General features: G+C 43.5%; 1 protein-coding gene across 6 annotated transcripts in view; it reads left to right on the forward strand.

Moving 5' to 3' along the window:
- Nucleotides 1-19,763, forward strand: part of plekhm3 (pleckstrin homology domain containing, family M, member 3) — a 111,047-nt gene that overhangs the window by 12,474 nt on the left and 78,810 nt on the right. For 3 of the 6 annotated variants that reach the window (XM_052028805.1, XM_052028799.1, XM_052028811.1), the window contains exons 3-4: nucleotides 4,767-6,184; nucleotides 15,688-16,599. In XM_052028805.1, coding sequence (XP_051884765.1) covers nucleotides 5,605-6,184; nucleotides 15,688-16,599 — 1,492 coding nt within the window. In that variant the 5' untranslated portion in view covers nucleotides 4,767-5,604. Of the gene's footprint in view, nucleotides 1-4,766; nucleotides 6,185-15,687; nucleotides 16,600-19,763 lie in introns of those variants that run through there. The other 3 variants (XM_052028803.1, XM_052028804.1, XM_052028820.1) reach the window with 2 other exon arrangements.

A 19,763-nucleotide genomic window follows, 5' to 3' on the forward strand; every position in this document is an offset into this window, starting at 1 on the left:
TTAAGTTCCTTCCTTGCTACCCTATATTCCTCAGGAGCCCTGTCTGATCCTTGCTTCCTAAATCTTATGTATACTGCCGCCTTCTTCCTAACTAGTTGTTCCACCTCTCTTGTCACCCATGGTTCCTTCATCCTGCCATTCCTTCTCTGCCTCACTGGGACAAATTTATCCCTAACCTCCTGCAAGAGATCCCTGAACAATGACCACATCTCCATAGTACATTTCCCTTCAAAAATGTCATCCCAATTCACACCCGCAAGTTCTAGCCTTATAGCCTCATAATTTGCCCTTCCCACAATTAAATATGTTTCTGTCCTCTTTGCTCCTATCCTTGTCCATGACAATGCTAAAGGTTAGGGAGCGGTGGTCACTGCCCCCCAAATACTCACCCACTAAGAGATCTGTCACCTGACCCGGTTCATTACCTAATACTAGATCTAATATGGCATTCCCTCTAGTCGGCCTGTCAACATACTGTGACAGGATTCCATCCTGAACGCACTTAACAAACTCTACCCCATCTAAACCTTTGGTACTAAGCAGGTGCCAATCAATATTTGGGAAGTTGAAGTCTCCCATGGTAACAACCCTGTTATTTTTGCACCTTTCCAAAATCTGCCTCCCAATCTGCTCCTCAGTATCTTTGCTGTTACCTAGGGGCCTATAGAATACTCTCAGTAGAGTAACTGCTCCTTTCTTGTTCCTAACTTCCACCCATACAGACTCCAGAGAGGATCCCTCTACATTATCCACCCTTTCTGCAGCTGTAATAGTATCCCTGACCAGTAACGCCACCCCTCCTCCTCTTCTTTCCTCCTCCCTATCCCTTTTAAAACACTGAAACCCAGGAATATTCAGTATCCATTCCTGCCCTGGTGACAGCCAAGTCTCTGCAAGAGCCACAATATCATAGTTCCACGTATTTATCCAGGCTCCCTGAAGTATCTTTGGATGTTTTGCTTTGAAAGGCACTACTTAAATACAAGTTGTTCTTGTTATTGATGGATCCATCAATACCTGACATGTCATTTGACAATTAAAACATACTAGATTTAAGTAGCATACAGGATGGCATTCATGGCATTTGATCGTTACTAAAAGGCTGTCATTTTTTGCTTTTCCCTGATGTTTCTATTAGGAGTAGGTGGTGAACCACCTTGTCGAATTTCTGAAGCCTGAGTGATGAACACATTCATATAGTGGTGTTGGGTATGGCAGTGCAAGATTTTCGCAATGACAATATATTTCCAAGTTAGGATTGCGTGTGACTTGGAAGGGGAAAATGTAGGTGGTGTTATAGAATCACAGGATCAAACAGCTTGGAAATGGGACCTTCGGCCCAGCATGTCTGTGTCAATCATCAAGCACGCCATTTGCACTAATTCCATTCCATTCTCCCTACATTCTCATCAACTACACCACCCACCTCCCCCCCCCCCCCCCACCCCCGATTCAACCATTTGCCTACACGCTAGAGGTAAATTACAGCAGCCAATTAACCTACCATACCATACTACACGTCGTGGGATGCAGGAGGAAAATGGAGCACCTGGGGAAATTCGCATAGTTACAGGGGGAATGTTCAAACTCTACACAAACAACACCCAAGGTCGGGATTGAACCCAGGTCACTAGAACTCTAAGGCAGCAGCTCTACCAGCAGTGCCACTGTGTTGTTCCTTGTGCCTACTGCTCTTGTCCTCCTCCTAACTATAAGAGGTCTCTAGTTTGTTAGGTGCTGTGGAAGAGTCTTGGTGAGTTGATGGGAGTGCATCCTGTAAATCAACAGGGAGAGAGTGATGTTTTCTATTGGAAGGTATTTTCTCCCCACTAACAAAAGTATTCCAATCCATGGTGGAGTGAAATAATGTAATTAATATTAGGTGATTTCCAAATGGGATTTCTGTCAGTAATGGGATCTCTCAGAATGCAAGAGGTGTTGGGAGGAAATGTGGTATGCATGGGAGATGTAAAGCCTCAGACATTCCAGCAGCAGAAGCGGCCCGCTGTGACATAGCAGTGCAGCAGGTAGTACTTCTGCCTCACTGCACCAGTGACCTAGGTTCAATCCTGACCTCACGCTGTCTGCGTGGAGTTTGAACATTCTCCCAGTGACTAAGTGGGTTTCCCCCCTGGGTACTGCAGTTACCGGCCAGATCCCAAAGGTTGGCTGTTTGGTAGGTTAATTGGTTGCTGTAATTTGCCCCTGGTGTGGGTGAGCAGTAGGAAAGTCAGGGTGGAGTTCATACAGGGAGAGGTAGGAGAGTTGATAGGCATCTGTGAGAGAGGTTGCAAGGAAATAAGAGGGGAAATTGGATTGATGGAAGTGCTTTCAGAACCAGCATTGATTTGATGGGCAAATTGCCTCCTTCCATGACATAAGGAAATGGAAAAAAATAATTAAAAGATGCTGAATTATTGCATGCTCTTATTCCAGTCATTTAAAATTGGGGAGGGCTGATTCTCTCCCATCCCCTCAACCTTCTTTTGGGTGCATAGTGCCAGAATAAAAACAAAAATGCAGTTCCTCAATTTGCATTGTGTTTCTCTCCACCGCCCCAACTACTACTGAAGCAGGGGCACTGCCAGTCTCCCATCACTTTGAAGGAGAAAATGCAAATACAATGGAGGACAATTTGTGCTTGCCCACCATACTTCTACCCTATTGTTGCTCATTAAAGTGGAACAAATATGGGCCTGACCCTGCTGGAAAATGCTGGGGTGTCAAAGCCTCATCAAGTTGGGGATCCCACACAAAATGCAGAAACTTCCCAAAGTTGATGGGCAGTGATTTCCTGACTCCACTCGTGACCCATCCCAAGGTGTTCTGGTAGTGAGCACAAACATGCAGCAGTTCTGAAAGCAACCTGAGCTGCAGAATCTGTTTGCTGAAGCTGCGCCAGTTTAAACTTAGCACCAGTAGAGCGACTCCATTCATTTTAATGAAGAAGAACATTAAATATCAGGTAATTTACATTTTAGAGATACAGCACGGAAATAGAAACTCACACAGACAGCACCGGAGATCAGGATGAATCTGGGTTGATGGCACTCTGAGGCCGCGGCTTGACTAGCTGCACCAATGTGCCACCCTAATATTACTGAATTGATTGAGGTTTACTCATACTCTTTGTTGTTAAACCTTTAATTGTTTGCTTTCCTTAGTTTTGACTTTGTTTCTTTTTGTTTGAATTTTTGGGAACATTAATTCAAAGCATTCATACTTTTTGATAAGTTTGACAGCCAGCGTATTTGGGGGTTAATAGAGCATAAAACAGTGCAGCACAGGAAACAAGCTCTTCTGCTCACGATGTTGTGCTGAACTAATTACCTAGTAATTAAATGCCAAACTAAACTAATCCCTTCTGCCTACGCAATGTCCATATCCCTCCATTCTCTGCACATTCATTTACCTCTTTAAGAACCTCTTAAACACTACCATCATATTTGCCTCCACCCCTGGCAGCGCAGTCCAGGCACCAACCACTCTCTGTTTTAGAAAAAACTTGCCCCGCACCTCTCCTTTGAACTTACCCCCCCCCCCCCCCCACTAAACACATGTCCTTTCGTATTAAACATTTTGACCCTGTGAAAAAGATACCGGATGCCTACTCCGTCTATATCTCTCATAATCTTAAACTTCTATTGGGTCTCCCCTCAGCCTCCGCCACTCCTGAGAAAACAACCCAAGTTTGTCCAACCTCTCCTTATAGCAGATGCCCTCTAGTCCAGGCGGCATCCTGGTAAATCTCTTCTGCACCCTCTCCAAAGCTTCCACATCCTTCCTATAATGGGGCAACTAGAATTGAATGGAATACTCCAGATGCAGCTGAACCGGATCTTTATAAAGCTGCAACATAACTTCCTGACTCTTGAACTCAGTGTCTCGACTAATAAAGACAAGCATGCCGTACACCTTCTTTCCCATCCTATCAGCCTGTGCAGCCACAGGGTTGTGAATTAGCTACAGCTGTCAAAGTTTTTCAGCTGTTTCCTAGGGCAGAGATTGTTCTGACTCCACCATCATCCCTCCCCCCACATTGACAGTGTTGTACTGTACAGACCCCTACTTTGCACAGAGCCTAGCCATTTAAAATTGGAATAGATTCAGAGAACTAGTTCACAGTGTGGGCAGTAGCAGCACGTAGTGGCATATGAAGAAAATGAAGCTGACGGGGGGGAGTAAAACCTTAAGATGGGCATGTACAAAGCCACACACAACACAATTCACATCATTTAGAAAAGGGAGCTAAAAGATGTTATCGAATCCCAGAAACTGAGATCATTCTACTGCTGTGATTTGGTTAGCTGCCAGAGCCCCTCAATTAGATTACAGCCTGTAACCTACTAAGAGGTATCCATTAATCTAAATATAAGCTGTCCAAACTGCTTGATTAGATTCCAGCCTGTAATTCATTCCCTACCATTTATTGTTCTCATTATGAAGTATCTGCATCTCTCAATTAGATGCCAAGTTTTATATCTTTGAGTAGCCTACTCTACTCCCATACCCAGGTCCTGTTATTCCCTTTGTAAGAAAAGGGTTAATTATCCATCAATATCACGGACTGTAAAATAGCTTCTGCTGATTTACTGCTAAATAAAATAACACACTATTTTATAGTTTGCCTGAATTAAAAGATTTATTGGATTAGTAAGTTCAAAAGAAAAGTTGCATTGTAGTTATCTTACATTTATAAATTAATGTTTAATGTGTCATCACAAGTGAAAACACAATGAAAGTCACCTCTTTGTTTTTTCTTCTAGGGATAAACCTGTTTCACCTGCCAAACATACCTCAAAATGAACAATAAGTGAAAAATGGCCATGACGTACTTTTGTTGCAGACATCAAAGTTAAACCTTTGAGAAGCAAGACCAAAAATGGCATCCCAGGAATATTTTTAATGATGGTAAACTGTCAATTAGCCAACATTTTCCTTTAGTAACGTATGTGCCACTTGTGTGATGCAGCCCAGTTGTCTAGGTATATGAGCAGTAATCTAAAAGCATGTACTTCAATTTCTCAACACAGTACCATAACTTGTTGATGGACTGCACAGTTCCTGAAGTGAAAAGACTTGAGAGTTCAAGTTTATTAACTTAATGGACTACTCTAGCAGATCAACAGTGTTGCTTTGATTGCACATTAGGAGCTTCCAAGTGAAGATAAGATATGAGACCGCTTTTATATGGTGATGGGAATATTTTGCTTTTGTTGTTAGCATTTTGGATGTATTTTTGATTACTTTAGTCCTCTACATTTGTCTCCTCAACTACCAGGTCTAATTAATCTTTTGAACACAGTAAGGGAACCACTAACTCTTTCTTTACATAGGTTGACCTGTCAGATTGGCATAACCTTGATTTTTGTGCTTCGTGGATTGAATAGTGTGGATGCACTGAGTTAAATGTACAGCCCATAAGTGACTCATGGAGGCAGCGTACAGATGAGTCAGAAGACTGGGATATTAAACCACAACTTTTTTTGATGTTCAAATATTTTAAAGGGAAAAGATCTGCTGAACTTTGGCTCATATATTTTATAATCTCTTTAACCAGATGATTTAGACTAATTGAGCTGTTGGTACCTCTGTACGTAGCTAATGGAGGCACTGGAAGCAGATGACATCAGTCCTGCTTTGGAAGCCACGGAGGAGTTCTTTCTTTTCAGTGGCATTGATGACCAAATCGGACATGTTGATCTCCCAAAACAGGAGGTGTATGGCATCCAGGAGGTCCCAGTGGTAATTGGACATGAAATTCTTAAGATGAGGAATGAGAAGTTGCAGCAGAAAGATGGCACCAGAATTGCAGCTCAAAAAATGAGCATATCAGAGACTACAACACAAATAGAAATGAGGAGTAAAGTGCTTGCCAGCAAACCTGTTAGCATAGCCAGTGGACCAAAACAGCAATGGGCTGATGGTTCGGACAATGAAAATTCCTTCACCTCAAATGGTTACAATCCCATTCATGTCAGGAGGAACAACCCAGTTGAAGATGGGTCAACCAAGAGGCCACTGCTCTTCCGATCGCAGTCCGACATCGTTCCATCACGCAACAGGTTGCAAACTAGCACAACGTCAGTTCATTGTCTGCTGGACTTCAATTTACCTCCCCCCAGCACTGCCACCTCATTTGACAAAGATAAAGACTTTGTAATGACCACTCGCAGCAAAGACGGTAAGTCCCATCTACACCACAGGTCATCTTACTTTCCTGTATTGCACCAAGCAATACATGCTGCAGGTCTGACTCCAATTGAAATTAGCCTTTATGTCAAGAAAATTGAAGTTGTATAAAATTTAGGTTTGAATGTATCTGGAGTATTGTGATCATTTGTTGCTTTTGAATGAATTGGCCATGGAGAGATTGCAGTAGAAAATATAGTTTTATGCCTTGATGCAATCCCTGAATTATCAATATTCACGAGATAAAAATAAGTTGATAATCATTTTGGTTAAAAGTGAAATACTGAAATGTTTTAAGAGTTTTAGAATTTGAAGAGTTGATTTAAAGGAAGTGTAATGGGAGGGCCTCCCCAATGACCCCCTGTCCTGAGGAAATATTTTTCATTTAAAGGTCATCCTATGTTGATATTTTTCCTTCTGAGTAAGCAGCTTGAAGATTCAAGTCTAAACTATTGTTTTTCTTCTTGATGCTGTGAGGAATTGGGATCTGATCTCATCAAATATGTTTGGAGCTTAGAAAATATGCATTCTGACTAAACCTGGCTTGTTGCTTGTGAACAGCAAATACTGATTCCCATCCCGATTATTGATCTTGTTGAATAAGGTAGATACTGGATAAGTAACAGTGCACATAAGCCTGTGCCGCCACTCATTGAGATCATGGCTGATCTTGTCCCTGCTATAGTTCTGCATCCTTCAAAACATTTACTCAACAAATGCATAACCATCAGCTTCCTTATTCGTATTTGGGTTTTGATCTGTCACTCGCCATCCTGCTAGTCCGCTTCACTCTTCACAGCAAAAGAATACTTAGTCCATGCAATCTTACTCAGGAGTCCAGAACTCTGATGAAAAGTCATCAAGCTGAAACATTGACTCTGCTTTTCTCGTCTATAGATGCTGCCTGACCTGCTGAATGTTTCCCACATCATCTGTTTTTATTTCAGATTTTAAGCATTTGCAGTTTTTGCTTTGTAGTCCATGGGATCTCCAGGTCTGGTTTTGAGCACCTGATTTTGGAGGAAGTGGAATTTCTTGAACATTTTTCTTTATTTCCCTGAGCTTTTCATTTTGCTTCTCCTAAAAGAGATTACATGGCTGAGACATTGCGGTGATGCTAGGGTGTGGGATTTGGAAGGAAAAGAGGAAATGGGATCGCAAAGTGCCTTGGCACAATGCTCCAGCCTTGTGGATGCTGCAGCCATGCTGGACTAGTCTTTACAGGTGAAACTCCATTAATCTGGCACTATTATACTCTCACTTTGGTTCTGAACTAGCAGATTTTCTTGACTATCAGACATCAGATCAGATTTTCTTGACTATCATATTAATACTCTAGCACACTTTTAATTCACTTTTTTAAGATTCTACACTATTGAATAACAATTTTTTCAGCAAAACCTAGCAAGTTTAAAGGGAACATGGGAAACAAGGTCCTGGTAAGTGGGAAACAGAACGAGGTAAGTTTCAAGGGAGTGCAAGCAACAAAACCAGGTCAATTTAAAGAAACCACCAGAACCAGGGCCTCGCTGAGTGAATGGGGAGTGCAGGAACTGAGGCTCCAGCAGCAGACAGAAGGTGTGGCAAACCTCGGATAATGAGCCATCAGAATTTCCAAATAGTGGAATAGCGGATTATCAGAGTTTTACTGCAATTGTACGTGTTCATATCATACTGCTCACTTGAATTACCTTTTCACAATATACTTTTTTAAATAAAGCAAATTGAGCGTTAATCCCTTCAAAATGTACTTTTTTTTAAAAAAAGGAAATAAGCTGCTATTGGTTTTGCTACGTTGTATGGAAACTGCACAATGACTAATTTTAAATGAGAAAACCTTTTTCCAGCTTTCTTTCCCTTTTCATTTAAGGAAAGTGAGTGTCAGGGAGAAATAGACAGAAGCTGCATCTCAAATTGTGGAGGTAGAAAAATATGCAGAATGAGGGTTTATCTTGTCCAACAAAGGACACCTCGGACCTCTCTCATTCAGAGACCATGTTGTTGGTCTGGCTGAATATAGATCTCTTGAAGTGCCATTAAGTTAACTGTGGGGGGTGGTGGTTAAGAGAACAGGTCCACCGTCATCTGCAGCCAAGTGAAATGTACCAGAGTGAAAAATAAGAGCATGTATATTATTGGATTAATAGGAGAAGTGCAGTAACAAAACATACACCTATTATCTAGTAAATAGGGGATTAGTGTGTCTGCTGAATGTAATACTCTAAGTATGAGAGGCAGTAATGAATAGTAGGAGCCCTTGTTCACATTACAAGGCACAGAGATTAGTTTCCATCTCTGTAGAAAAAGGAGAGCAATATTTTATGGTCCTGATGTTTATTGGGAGCATTTTGCCTTTTTAAGTAAGTAAATAAATTGTTGTAAAGAGTGGAAATTAATTTTAGTAACAGCAGAAACAACCGAACACTTTCCAAAATGCTTCACAGACAGTCACTGGGCCACATAAAAAAGTTGGAACACCAGAAGCTCAGTGCCCCCAGAACATTCTACGCAAAAAGATGCATTTCACTGTGTTTCAATGTATGTGTGACTAATAAAGAAATCAAATCAAATCAAAGGAGGTAGGTTTTCAGGATTGGCTGTAAAGGCAGAGAGAGTGGCAGAATGAAGTCTAGGAAGGGAAGTCCTGAGCTTGGGGTACTGTTTGTCATTTGGCCTCGGAAATTAGGCTTGCAAATGAAGCCAATGTTGGGAGGAGCACTGAGATGTTGCAGGGTTGGAGAGTTGCAGGAGGTTGTGGAGATAGAGAGAGGTGGAGCAACTTAAGCACAAGGCTAAGGATTTAAAGACTGAGATACTGGACCTGGAGCCAACATGTGGACAGGAGAGGATGAGTGGAGGGGGGAGAAGAGAGTGATAGGAGTGCTCCATGCACCCACAATAAAAATAACATTTTTATTTTGCAGTTGAACTTTGAAATGTGAAAACTAATAACTTGTGATGGAATAGCAATGTTAGTGGTTCAAACACTCATTCAACCTCACGGGTCACTTCATGGAGTTGTAGGAGAGTACAGTTAAGAGATCATTAAGCTGATCAAGACTGTGCTGTTTCTTTCACCCAAACACAATGTCCTCTCCAGAATGCTACATGTTCATATTTGATTAATCGTAGTTATTTAAAAGCCTTGTTCTCATTTGACAAATTGTGCTAGGTAAGGCAAGATCCTCTAGCTGGTTTTATAAAATCACCAGATACAAGCAGTAAACAAAACCTGAGGTTTTAATTGAAGGCTAAAGGAATTGGCGACTGTTGTCATGTCATACAGATGTGGGGAAATGCAGTGATTGACCTCTAGTCAATGCCGAGTTAGGTTAGGAAGCTACAACTTGTACAGCTTGAAGGAAAGACCAGCTAGGCTTCCCAAGCCTGATCAATATTCTGCGAATACCTGCTGCATGTATCGGGTGTACAAATCCTCCCCAGCTTACGAAAGCCCAACTTGTGTACAGCAGCATTTCCAACTTGCAAACTGTTTGGCTTATGAACAAAATGCTGCTGTGTTGTTGATGGCCTGGAGACTGTTGGCACTTGGGCTGCAGTTGACAAGGAATGGCAGCATATCTGCACAAATAATCTTGGATGGTATATAGGCAACTAAGCAAAGCACCAAAGAACATGAGGGAATAGGCCACCTGTCCCCTCAAGGCTACCTGCTGTTCAATATGATCATGATTGATTTTCCTCAGGCCTCAGCGCCTCTCCATTGCCAGTGGCCCATAGCCTTGAATTATCCAATCTTTCAAAAAAAAATGTATTCTCTATAATTTTCTTTGATCCAGCCTCCACAATCTTATTGACAAAAAATTCCAGCTATTCGCCACCCCACCCTCTGGAAGAAGAAATTGACATCCAGCTCAGTTTTAAATGCTCCCTTTTCGAGACTCTGCCACAGATGGAACCATCTCGACATCTACCGTCTCATGCCCCAAAGCCATAATCCCCAAGGTCTGAAGTCTATGCAACTGTTGTCTCAGACTGTGTAACTAAAAGAAGGAACCTACATTTATGTAGCACCTTTCACTGCAAAGAATATATTGCAGACATTCAGATCCTTTGACCCAATTAGTCCATGCTAGCAATTATGCTTTGCAAAAGCTCAATCCACTCTGTCAGCCCTGCAAGTCCTTGTATTTTTTTTTCTACACTTTCTTTTCCCTCAGTTAGTAACAGCAACACCAAGAGCATCTTGCACCTCATGGCCAGGCTTTTTCCCACAATTCAGAGAGAATTGGCCGCTCCCCTAATTCCTCTTACTGTTTCATCTTCAATACACACTGAACCCAATTCTTGGTGTGTGCCCTGGCTCCTCTGAGCCAGGTCCCCAGCACCTTCAGAAAGATGGACCTGACATTTGAAGGGGACAAAGGATCAGTCAAACCAGTTACCAAAGAACAGACCTTGTTTTTGCTGCCATTCACTTTGGGCCCCAGCACCCATTCAAGCTGGTCTCCATCAATCAGCAGTGGATCTAAACAGAAAATAGTGACATCATCCATGCACAGGGAGGCTTGAACCCAAGTGCCTCCCCTGCTTGGAATTGTCACCCCGCTTATGTAGACTGTAGATGGAGCGTATTCTGCCTGGAAGTCGGTGACCAGTGGTGTTCTGCAGGGATGTGTTCTAGGACATCTGCTCTTTGTGATTTTTATAAATGACTTGGATGAGGATGTGGAAGGGTGGGTTAGGAAGTTTGCAGATGACACGAAGGTTGGTGGCGTTGTGGATAGTGTAGAAGGTTGCTGTAGATTACAACAGGATATTGATAGAATGCAGAGCTGGGCTGAGAAGTGGCAGATGGAGTTCAACCTGAAAAAGTGTGAAGTGATACACTTTGGAAGATTGAATTTGAAGGCAGAATACAGGGTTAATGGCAGGACTCTTGTCAATGTGGAGGAACAGAGGGATCTTGGCGTCCACATCCATAGATCCCTCAAGGTTGCCGCGCAGGTTGATAGGATTGTTAAGAAGGCGTATGGTGTGTTGGCCTTCATTAGTCGGGGTATTGAGTTCAGGAGCCGCGAGGTAATGTTGCAGCTCTATAAGACTCTGGTTAGACCACACTTGGAGTATTATGTTCAGTTCTGGTTCCCTCATTATAGGAAGGATGTGGAAGCATTAGGGTGCAGAGGAGATTTACCAGGATGATGCCTGGATTGCAGAGCATGTCTTATGAGGATAGGTGGATCGAGCTAGGGCTTTTCTCTTTGGAGCGAAGGAGGATGAGAGGTGACTTGATAGAGGTGTACAAGATGATAAGAAGTATAGATCGAGTGGACAGTCAGAGATTTTATCCCACGGTGAAAATGGCTAACATGAGGGTGCATAATTTTAAGGTGATTGGAGGAAGGTCTGGGGGTATGTCAGAGGTAAGATTTTTATACAGAGACTGGTGGGTGCGTGGAACACACTGCTGGCAGAAATGGTGGAGGCAGATACATTAGGGACATTTAAGAGACTCTTAGGCACATGAATGATAGAAAAATGGAGGGCTATGTGGGAGGGAAGGGTTAGATAGAGCAGGATAAAATGTCGGCACAACATCATGGGCTGAAGGGCCTGTACTGTGCTGTAATGTTCAATGTTATGCCCACATGCTTCCTGATGGATTCAGCAAAGGTTTCGATACCACACACAAACAGGACAGAAGGCAGCCTTGCCTAACTCCAGGTTTGATCAGAAAGCTCTCCATTTCTCTGCATGGACTGCACTACTAATGTCTGTGTAGAGCAGTCATATCCAATTTCAGATTCCATTCACTTTTAATCACTCCAAATCCTCCTGTCTATCATGTGATATTCTGTCAAAAGCCTTCTCCTGGTCCATGCTGAGTTGGGAAAGGTCCACTCTGCTGCCCTGCACCTAGGTGATCATGTCCTTGGGTAGTACAGGCTGTCAGAGATCTTCCTGCTGGTTATGGCACATGTCTAATCCAGGTGAATCACCTGCTCCATATCAGACTTGATTCAATTAGCAATGGTCTTGGATAGAACCTTGTACTCCATAATAAGTAGTGAGATTAGTCACCAGTTTTTGTTCTCTTCCCAGCTCCCTCTTAAATATATCTTAGAGAGGGTGCAGAGGAGATCTATCAGGATGCTGCCTGGATTAGACAACATGTCTTATGAGGAAAGGATGAGCAAGCAAGGGCTTTTCTCTTTGGAACGATGCAGGATGAGAGTCGACTTGATAGAGGTGTATAAGATTATAAGGGGGCATAGATGGAGTGGATAGCCAGCACCTTTTCCCCAGGGCAGCAATGGCCAATACCAGAGGACATTGGTTTAAGGTCAGAGGAGGAAAGTTTAGGGGAGATGTCAGAGGTAGTTTTTCTTTTACACAGAGTGGTGGGTGCTTGGAAACCATTGCCAGGGCTGGTGGTAGAGACTGATAGAATAGGGAAATTTAAAAGACTCTTAGATAGGCACATGGATGTAAGAAAAATGGAGGGTTATGGGCTGGGTAGGAGGGAAGGGTTAGATTGATCATGGAGTAGGTGTTTTTGTAGGTTGGCAAAACATGGTGGGCCGAAGGACCCATACTGTGCTGTGCTGTTCTACAATTATTCTGTTCTTCCCAACCATTCCATGTAGTAGTGATTTGCACATTCTAACCACTCTTTAGGTAATGGGTGTTCCTGCATTCCTTCATAATAACTATGTTTATGGATCCTGGTTTAAGACTTGTCCACTTGGTAGTAATGAATCAACATTTCCACTTAAAATCCTAATATTATTTGAAAAGCATCCCAAAGTGCTATACAATCATTTTTTATTCATTCAAGGGATGTGGGCTTTGCTTGCTGAGCCAATATTTAATTGCCCATCCCTAAATGCCCTTGAGAAGGTGGTGGTGAGCTGCCTCTTGAACCTTTGCAGCCCTTGAGTTGTTGGTATATCCACAATGCTGTAAGAGAGAGAGTCCCATCGACAGTGAGTGATATACTTCCAAGTCAAGGATGGTGTGTGGCTTGGAGGTTGGTGATGTTCCCACGCTTTTGCTGTCCTTGTCCTTCTAGCTGGTGGAGATCATGAGTTTGGAATGTGCTGTCTGACGAGTCTTGGTGAGTTGCTACAGTGTGTCCTGTAGATGGTACGAACTGCTGCTATTGTGCTTCAGTGGCGGAGTGAGTGAATGGTTGTGGATGGGGTGCATATCAAGTGTGCAGCTTCAACCAACATGTCCTGTTGGTTGAAGCTGCACACATCCAGGCAAGTGGAGATTATTCCATCACACTCCTGAGTTGAGCCTTGTAGATGTGGACAGGCTTTGAGGAGTTGGGAGATGAGTTGCGTCCTGCAAGATTCCTAGCCTCTGACCTGCTCTTGTAGTCACATTGTGTATATAGCTACTCCAGTTCAGTTTCTGGTTAATGATAACCCCCAGGATATTGATAGTGGGGGATTCAGTGATGGTAACACTATTAAATGTTTATGGGTGATAGCTAGATTTTCCCTTGTTGGGTATCATCATTGCCCAGTACTTGTGTGGCACAAATATTACTTGCCACCTATCAGCCCAGGGCTGGATACGGTCCAGGTCTTGCTGCACTTGGTTGTGGACTGCTTCATTATCTGAGGAGTTGCGAATGGTGTTGGGTATCATCATTGCTCAGTACTTGTGTGGCACAAATATTACTTGCCACCTATCAACCCAGGGCTGGATACGGTCCAGGTCTTGCTGCACTTGGCTGTGGACTGCTTCATTATCTGAGGAGTTGCGAATGGTGCAGAACAGTGCGCAATCATCAGCGGACATCTCTACTTCGTGCCTTACGATTGAAGGTAGATCATTTATGTTTGAAGTTTAGTCACAGTTTTAATGCAGGAAATGTGGCAGCCTGTTTTCATACAAAAGGCAGTGAGATAGATGATCTGTTATTTGGTTATGTTGACTGAGGGATAAATATTGACCAGGACAGTACTCTCTTTCAAAATAGTCCATGGGATCTTTCATAGCCAAACTAGAAGAAAGGCATCTTTGAGTTTAATATTGTAAAGCAATGCCTGCAATAATGTAGAACTACCTCATCACCACACTGACAGATCTGGATTTTCTGCTCGACTGGATCTTGATCTACAAACTTAAAATTGGGGGAAAAGCCATATATCGTAGGGAGGCAGAAAGAGAGCAATGAAACAGACAACAAGTATTGATCTTGGGCCATCAGATACGAGATTGAATCGACTCGCTGCAAGTCCTCTCCTTATTGGCACAAGGTGTATGACTTCTGACATACTTTTGGGATCACTAATTTGTTGCACAAAAGTAGCCCTTCATTTGTTGTTAGTTGAACAGCTTGGGGAAGGCCACAGTTACAGCAGGAGTGGAAACGCTACAGGGAAAGTGCAGAAGGGTCACCTTCCTGACTTATCAGATTGCAGAAGTGGTAGCCTTTGTGTTCCTGCTTATCACCCTCCAGCCTCTGTTTCCACTTTCATCCTCCCATCCTCACTCCTGGCTCCATCTGCCTTTTTTTTCCTCGTCTGCTTCCACCTATCACTCACTTGCCTCTGTCTCCCAACTCAACTCCCTCTCCTCCCCTACCTGGCTCCATCTGCCCATCATCCTTCAGCCCTCCTCGGTCCTCCTTTCACTTCCTAGCCTCTCTCTCGTCCCTACCCCTCTCCTCTTTCTACTGGCTACCTACCTCTCCACTCTCAATCCTGATGCATGGTCTCAACAACATAACATCGACGATTCCTTTCCCCTCACAGATGCTGCTTTACCCTGAGTTCCTCCAGTAATTTATTTTTTGCTCCAGATTCCAGCTTTTGCAGTCTCTTGTGTCTCCAACTGCAGAAGGGTGTTTTTGTTGTGAGGCAGAGAATGCTCAATTTTGATTGTGAGAACGAACAAAAAAATACTGTTGTTATTAGCATCACTTGCCTTGCCTTTATGTACGCAGATCTATTTCTACATTGGAATGCAATAAATTATCAGAATTTGTCCTTCTAATGAAGTAGTGCATAGATTTTTGGATTTATTTTCAAAAGCAGCACAGCTTGCATTTACACAGCTGTAATGAACGTCGTAAAACATCCCACAGGAATTCACAGGGGCATGATTGGATATATTTTGTACAGTTGATATTGGTGCAATTGACCAAGAGTTTGATCGAAGTGGTATGTTTTATCAATCATTGTAGAGCAAAAATGGAGAGAGAACCGGAACTAATTCCATTGTTTGGCACCAAATCAGAAAGTGGTAGAACCATCGATGGTGAGGTGTTGGAAACTGGATGAGCTAGGTAGGAGAATGGGAGAACAATAGAGATCTTGGAAGTCTGCACGCTGAATAAATTTGTAGAGTTAGAAGGGAACAATCCATGGAAAACTGCAAATTGGTGATGCAGCAGCACAGGAAGCCAGTACAGAGAGTAGAATATGGGAAATTCAGTCATGCACTGGGTAATTCTGGAGGTCTTAAAGGCATGAATCTGCTCAGCACCAGTTTTTCTGTCTTTCAACCCCATAGATCTTCGGCCACCCAGTCGCCAAGTCCTGAAGAAGGGAAGTCTGGTGACAAGACAGGATCGTGCCGGCTCGTGGAAAGAGTGCTACGTGGAGCTTTGTCCAAGGGAGCTGTGCTTGTACAGCGCAGAGGCTGGGGATGATTGCCATCTGTGCAGTGTGTACTACCTGAGCTGCTGCCAAAGCATCACCGTATCAGCCAGTTCCGGTGATCGGGTCCTGGAGATCCTGTTTTCCAATGGTGCCTGGCTGCAACTACAAGCACGTTCCAGCTGGGAGGCTGAAGATTGGAGGCAGAAGCTTCTGGAACGAATGCATGCCTTGCGTCAGCCACAGACCTTGGGTTTGCCAAATGGAACCCGAGAGGCACCGCTTCCTGGCTGGCGTCCTGGAACTTGCCAAGTCGAACCAATTCAGCCGAAGACCCTTCCCCTACCCACAGAAGGCACAATTCGGATTGGATTACTTCATAAGCTGATGTCTCAGGATCACTGGGACTCTTACACCTTTGTCCTTAGCCAGAGCGAACTAAAGTACTTTAAAACTAATGACCTAGTTGAGGAGCCCTTGATGTCTTACAAGATTAATCGATGCCTTGCTGTTCAGTTGGAAGTTGCAGTGGGCTCTGCTTCCCGCCTTAAGGTGGCTTTTCCTGAAGAGGTGCTCACTCTTATGGCAGACACACAACAAGAGCTTCGGGAGTGGACTGAGGCAATCAAGGCTGTAACTGACCCCACGTTAGTGTCCGATTGCTCTGACAACTTTTCATCGCAGGACTTGCGGGCAAAGGAGACAAATTCTGAAGGTATACAGACACGGAGGAATAAACGGTACTCTGTGACCAGCAGCTTTCTCAGCCTTCTGACGGTGATAGCAGTGGAGAAAGGGCTCACAGCTCAGAGCTTCAGGTGTGCAGGTGAATGTTTATATCCTTTATTAATAAAGTAAAGCTTTCATAGAGCTTATCCTGGTTGGCACTTCACTTTTTCCCAGGAAAGTGAGAATTTCTTTTGCTTGTTTTATCTTGGAACCAGCTGAGGAGGGAGATGGCTAGTTGACCTGGTTCCGATTCCTGCCAATGCAGCTTACAGTAAACTTTATTAATCTGATATGTTGAGAGCTTTGGTGATAAACTAGCAGATTCTCCGGGTGTTATTCTATTAACACACCAATACGCTTTTAGTTCACTTTTATTTTTAAGATGTTACACATTAGAATGATAAATGTTCCAGTGAACCTGTTAAGTTTCAAGGGAGCGCAGGAACGAGGGTCCTGGTGGGTGGAAGGGAGTGTGGGAATCGGGGTCCTGGTGAGTCAGATGCCAAACCATCTGGATCTCTAGATCGTCGAATAGCAGATTATTGGAGTTTTACTGGAAACAAAGCAATCCTTAGGAAGATAGAATTGGCATGGGTCTATTGCTTTAGCCTGTTATATCTTCATTCTATTCCTGCTTTGGTTCTATATTCACAAAAAAAAATCTCTTAGTTTTAGTTCTGAAATTTTCAATTGAACCCTTTGCCTCAGCATTTTATGAAATGTGGTGATGTTCCAAATTTCCATGACCTTTTGTGTGGAGAAGTGCTTCTTGACATCTCCTCCTGAATAACATAGCTTTAATTTTAGATTTTTTTAATACCCTGCTTTTCTGGTCTCCATTTGGGGAAATTTCTGAAATGCGGCTTCCCCTCTTTCCATAGTTGATGGAGTCCTTGTGCATTTCCTCTATTTCCCGCACATCTACTCTCACCCCACCTCTCCCCAGATGGAACAGGGATTATTCCCTGGCTTCTACCCTCTTCCTTTCCAGTCCTGATGATGGGTCTCGGCCCAAAACTTCCACTGTTTATTTCCCCCCATGGATGCTGCCTGACCTGCTGAGTTCCTCCAGCACTTTTTGTGTATTGCTCCAGATACATCCAGCATCTGCAGAATTTCTCATATCTCTTTAAGAATACCATGCTTTTTTTCTCAGTTTCTCTGTCTCCACTTCATCTGTCCTCAAGAAGAGGCTGCCTTCTACTTCAGGCTTCTGAAATGTTCGCCTCCTGCCTGAAATATGACTTCTCCTCTGCCATAATTGGAGTCCTCACACGCATTTCCTCCATGTTCCGTAAGTCTGCTCTCACCCCTCTCTCTTCCCAAACAGACCAGCAATAGATTTCCCTTGGTCCTCCCTTTTTGATCCACTAGCCTCCACATCCAGCATATCGTCCTTTGTCATATCCGCCAGCTCCAACGTGATCCCACCACCAGTCACATCTTCCGCCCCCCCCCCCCCCCCCCCCCCCCCCACCACCACCACCAACTTTCTGCTTTCCACAGGGACCACTCTCTTTGTAACTTCTTGGTCTGCTCATCCCGTGATACCATGGAGGTGTATCTCCTGTCCCTTCACTTCCTCCCGTCACCATCCAGGACCTAAACAGCCTTCCAAGTGAGGCAAAGATTCACCAGCGTCTCTTCCAACTTGGTCCTACTACAATGGCTACCTTGAGCTAACCAGTTGTATATCAGTTTAACTCTCCTTCCACTTCCACACAGATCTGTTGTCCTCAACCTTCTCCATTTGCTACAGAGAGGCCAAACATACACTAAAAGAACAACATCTCATATCCTGCTTGGATAGCTTACAACCCCAATAGTATGAACACTGAGTTTTCCAGTTTCAGATAAGTCCACCCCTGTGTTCTTCTCCCCATACACTCACCTGTCCACCTAGGCTTCTTCTCCCTTTGTTCACCTTTCCCATACCCCTTCCCCCTTCCCCCCTCCACTCCTCCATCTGGTTTCAACTACTCATCATCTCCCCTGCACCACCCCCCCCCCCCCCCCCCCCCACCAAGTCTGGTTCTATCTATCATCTACAAACCTCTGTCTCACTGCTCTCCTGTAGTTCTGTATACTGGCAATCTTTCCTTTTCCAAATCAGTCCTGATGCAGGCTCTTGACTCAAAACATCAACTTACACTTTCTGCCTCCACAGATGCTGCTTGATCCATTGAGTTCGTCCAATGTTCTGTTTTTTTGTTCCTCTTCTATTTCTTATTTATATGCTGATCTTTGGCAACATCATCTGAAAGCAGATCTTTTAGGTTCCATATAAGTGCTGACAATAATTGGCTTAAAAGCACAGATTTAAACATGTTTTTCCGATCGTGACTGCACTATAATTGATGTGGCCTGCATAATGCAAATAATGTTCCTTAATCCATCAGTCGCGTTATAACCAATTTACGTTATTGAAACATGCATATTAGCAGAACTATCTGTATCCAGTGTAGGTTGAGTTCAAATTTCTTCCAGTTAAATATTGAGAAGACTGAAAACAATATCGTGGGATCCCATTTGTTCCCTGACCACCATTTTCATTACTCTTCTGAAGTTGAACCACTTTTTGCAACCTTATTGTGTTGGACCCTAGATGAGATTCACAAATCAGTTCCAGCACTAAAGATGTCACATCCATTCTCTACTCGGTTCCTCTGCTGCTGAAGTGCTATTCTGTACTCTTTTTAACCTTTCCTAACTATTCCAATTTACTCCTGGCTGACTTCCTACCTATCACTCATATTGATGTATTTTGGGGTGGAAGTCTGATAAGTAGTGGCATGCTGAATGTACATGCATCTCTTGACCAGAACAAGTACGTTCACTGGAAGTAATCTGCTGGAGGAACTTGAAGCTCTAGGTTTCAGTTCAAGTGGCAGTTGGTGTTGCTGAAATGGTTTCACAAGGCTGAGGATATCAAAAAGGGTGTTTCAGGAGGGGGTTACCCTGCAGCTTAAGTGTTAGGTATGGAAGGAATGGGTGCCTATCAACCAAAAAAGAAACATCAGGCAGGTAGTGCAGGAGTTCCCTGAATGCATCTCGTGCTATAAATGGGTTCATCTTTGTGTGCTGGTGGGTGAGAATGTTCTTCTGGGGAGCACAGCACGAGTTAAGTCTATGCTCCCCAGAAGAACATTCTCACCCACCAGCACACAAAGGTGAACCCATTTAGAGCACAAGATGTGGCCCACTGGTATCGGAGGGACAGTGGGAAAAGAGGAATGCAATGATTATGAGAGATTAGGGGAA

The sequence above is a fragment of the Pristis pectinata genome, chromosome 1 (genome assembly GCF_009764475.1).
Source record: "Pristis pectinata isolate sPriPec2 chromosome 1, sPriPec2.1.pri, whole genome shotgun sequence".
Lineage (NCBI taxonomy): Eukaryota > Metazoa > Chordata > Chondrichthyes > Rhinopristiformes > Pristidae > Pristis > Pristis pectinata.